The sequence below is a fragment of the Terrapene carolina genome, unplaced genomic scaffold (genome assembly GCF_002925995.2).
Source record: "Terrapene carolina triunguis isolate 2854851 unplaced genomic scaffold, T_m_triunguis-2.0 Scaffold517, whole genome shotgun sequence".
NCBI classification, from domain to species: Eukaryota; Metazoa; Chordata; order Testudines; family Emydidae; genus Terrapene; species Terrapene triunguis.
Window position 1 is genome coordinate 3,050,790 of NW_020664868.1, and position 2,812 is coordinate 3,053,601.

General features: G+C 56.6%; 1 protein-coding gene across 2 annotated transcripts in view; it reads right to left on the reverse strand.

Annotated features, from left to right (window-relative positions):
- Positions 1 to 346: 346 nt before the first annotated feature.
- The window catches only part of ALKBH6 (alkB homolog 6), a 9,430-nt gene continuing 6,964 nt past the window's right edge, over positions 347 to 2,812 (reverse strand). For both annotated transcript variants that reach the window (XM_026658892.1, XM_024212494.2), the window contains exon 7: positions 347 to 1,305. In XM_026658892.1, coding sequence (XP_026514677.1) covers positions 1,033 to 1,305 — 273 coding nt within the window. In that variant the 3' untranslated portion in view covers positions 347 to 1,032. The remainder of the gene's footprint in view (positions 1,306 to 2,812) is intronic.

The following is a 2,812-nucleotide window of genomic DNA, read 5'->3' on the forward strand; positions in this document are numbered from 1 at the left end:
GAGGACGGCGGCAAAATCGACCTCCGCGGCTCCCAGTCGACGGCGCTTACTCCTACCTCCGCTGGTGGAGTAAGAGCGTCGATTTGGGGATCGATTGTCGCGTCCCGACGAGACACGATAATTCGATCCCCGAGAGATCGATTTCTACCCGCCGATTCAGGCGGGTAGTGTAGACCTAGCCACTGATGGGTGGTGGATTAACAAGCCCTTAGCTGCAGCAGTTAATGCCCAATCCCTCCCCCCATCAAACGCACAATTTCACCTCCCACGCACCCAGGGGCTAAGGCAGGGGCAGAGCGCACAGGTGTGAACGGGAGGCAGGGGGCAGCGGCCGGCTGAGCCGAGATCTCAGCCCGGGGAAACGGGCACAGCGGCACAAGAGAGTTCAGAAGCAGAAATGTAACCGATTCCTCAAGCAGCAGCAAGGAGCCACCAGCGAGGTGGAATGACCCGCCCCTGCCTTTATTAGAGTTCACCGCGTTTAAATGAATGGGTTTGAACATAGGTAGGAGCAGGCGAGCCCGCCGCACGCTTCTGAAGTGCTCAGGGTGCTTTGCCAACGGATAGAACTCCTGCCATGTCACAGCCAGGGAAACTAAGGCACTGGGAGGTGGAGGGAGAGTCCCTTAAGGTCACATGGTGAAGCAGGAGCAAGAATGGGGAGTAGGAAGCCAGGAGTTCTGGCTTCCTATCCCCCTGCTCTAACCACTAGGCCCCGCACTCCCCTCCCAGAGCCAGGAATAGAACCCAGGAGTCCTGACACCCTGGCCTTTCGCGCTAACCACTAGACCATGCTGCATCCGGTCCAAGTCTCCGCGCCTTCGTACAGATGACCCCAGAGGCTGCTCTTCTCCTCCCGTGCGGGTGAGACGCTCTTGGACTCGGCTCTTCCCATCCTGCGGCGCGCTGGGAGAACGGGGTCTCCGCAGCCTTCCACGTCCGGGCCTCCCTACCCCCTCGTTAACTGCACGTTTCACAGCACCGTTCTCAGGCAAGAGCCTGGGCGGGAGGGAGGGAAGCAAACTCCTCCCCTCACTTCCCCCTGCCCAGGAAAATGGCCGTTTTCAGCACCTTGGGGACGTGGCGGATGGTGAGCGACACCCGGGTTCCCCGGCGCAGCTCGTCCCCGAGCGCCGCGCTGCAGCCCGCCACGTTGGCCACTTTCTCCGTGATGGCGTCGGAGGTGGCGGGTCGGATCCCGTGCAGGTAACGGACGTACATGTCCTCCCGCAGGACCAGGAGGCTGCGCGGCTCCAGCAGCAGGGACAGGAAGTGGCGCTGCTCCTCTGTCTGGGGCGCGGGGACCTGAGAAAGGACAGCGGAGCACGTTCAGAACCAAACCTGGCCCCTTCTGCAGCTGCTTCCACGGGAGGCTCTCAAAGCACCCGAAGGATGTTAGTAGTTTAAGCCACACAACCCCCCTGGATGTTTACAGCACCACCCCCGTCTTCCAGATGGGGAAATGGAGGCACAGACAGGGCTTTGCCTAAGACCACACAGTGAGTCAGCAGCAGGACTGGGGAACAGAACCCTGGAGTCCTGATTCTCAGCTGCCCCTGCCCCCCACCTCTAACCACTAGAGCTCACTCCACTCTCAGAGCTAGGAACAGAAGTCCTGATTCTCAGGCCTCTCCCACGTGTTCTAACTACTACATATCGCTCCCCTCCCAGAGCTGGGGATAGAACCCATGTCCATGTGGACAAACTGGAGAAAGTCCAGAGAAGAGCAACAAAAATGATTAAAGGTCTAGAAAACATGACCTATCAGGGAAGATGGAAAAACTGAGTTTGTTTAGTCTGGAGAAGAGAAGACTGAGAGGAGACGTGATGACCGTTTTCAAGTACATAAAAAGGTTGTTACAAGGAGGAGGGAGAAAAATTTTTCTCCTTAACCTCTGAGGACAGGGCAAGAAGCAATGGGCTTAAATTGCAGCCAGGGAGGTTTAGGTTGGACAGTAGGAAAAACTTCCTATCAGGGTGGTTAGGCACTGGAATAAATTGCCTAGGGAGGTTGTGGAATCTCCATCATTGGGGATTTTTAAGAGCAGGTTAGACAGACACCTGTCAGAGATGGTCTAGATAATACTTAGTCCTGCCAGGAGTGCAGGACTAGACGACCTCTCGAGGTCCCTTCCAGTCCTCTGATTCTGTGATCTCCCATAAGGTGGGCAGGGGGTGCATCCATGCGCACCTATAAGTGCATCACCCATAAACTGTATGAGAGAGAGAGGAGGAGAAGGGAGGTGTATGTGTGTCCTGCTGTAGCAGTTTCTAAGCCGGATGAGTTAAAGCACCGCAAGATCCGTGCGCAGACCAGCCCTGCCCCAGCTTAGCTTCATGCACACCAGGGATCCCACCGCAGGGAACACAATATGGTTATTGGTTTCCCCGTAGCGCCTCAGGCAGAGACTTTTAAAGCTGCCCAAGAGATCTGGCCCTCAGATTAAAATGAGCAGGAACTGGTTACCCCAATCCGCTGATCAGGCTCCATTGCCCGCGGCGCTGAGCACACAGAGTGAACAGACAGTCTCTGTCCAGCTCAGGTCCTTCGCTACCACAATGATGGGCAGCAGCTGAGTGCCTCACAGAAATGGATTTACCCTCACAACCCTCTACAGGAAGCAGGGGGGTTCTACTGGGGCAGGGGCTGCCTTTCTGTTCCGGGTTTGAACAGCTCCCAGCACAATGGGGGTTCCTAGTCCAGCACTGGGGCACCTAGGCGCTACCGTAATACACCTAATAGCAATAAAAATGTACAGCTCCCGGCACAATGGGGGCTCCTGGTCCATGACTGAGGTGCCTAGGCGCTACC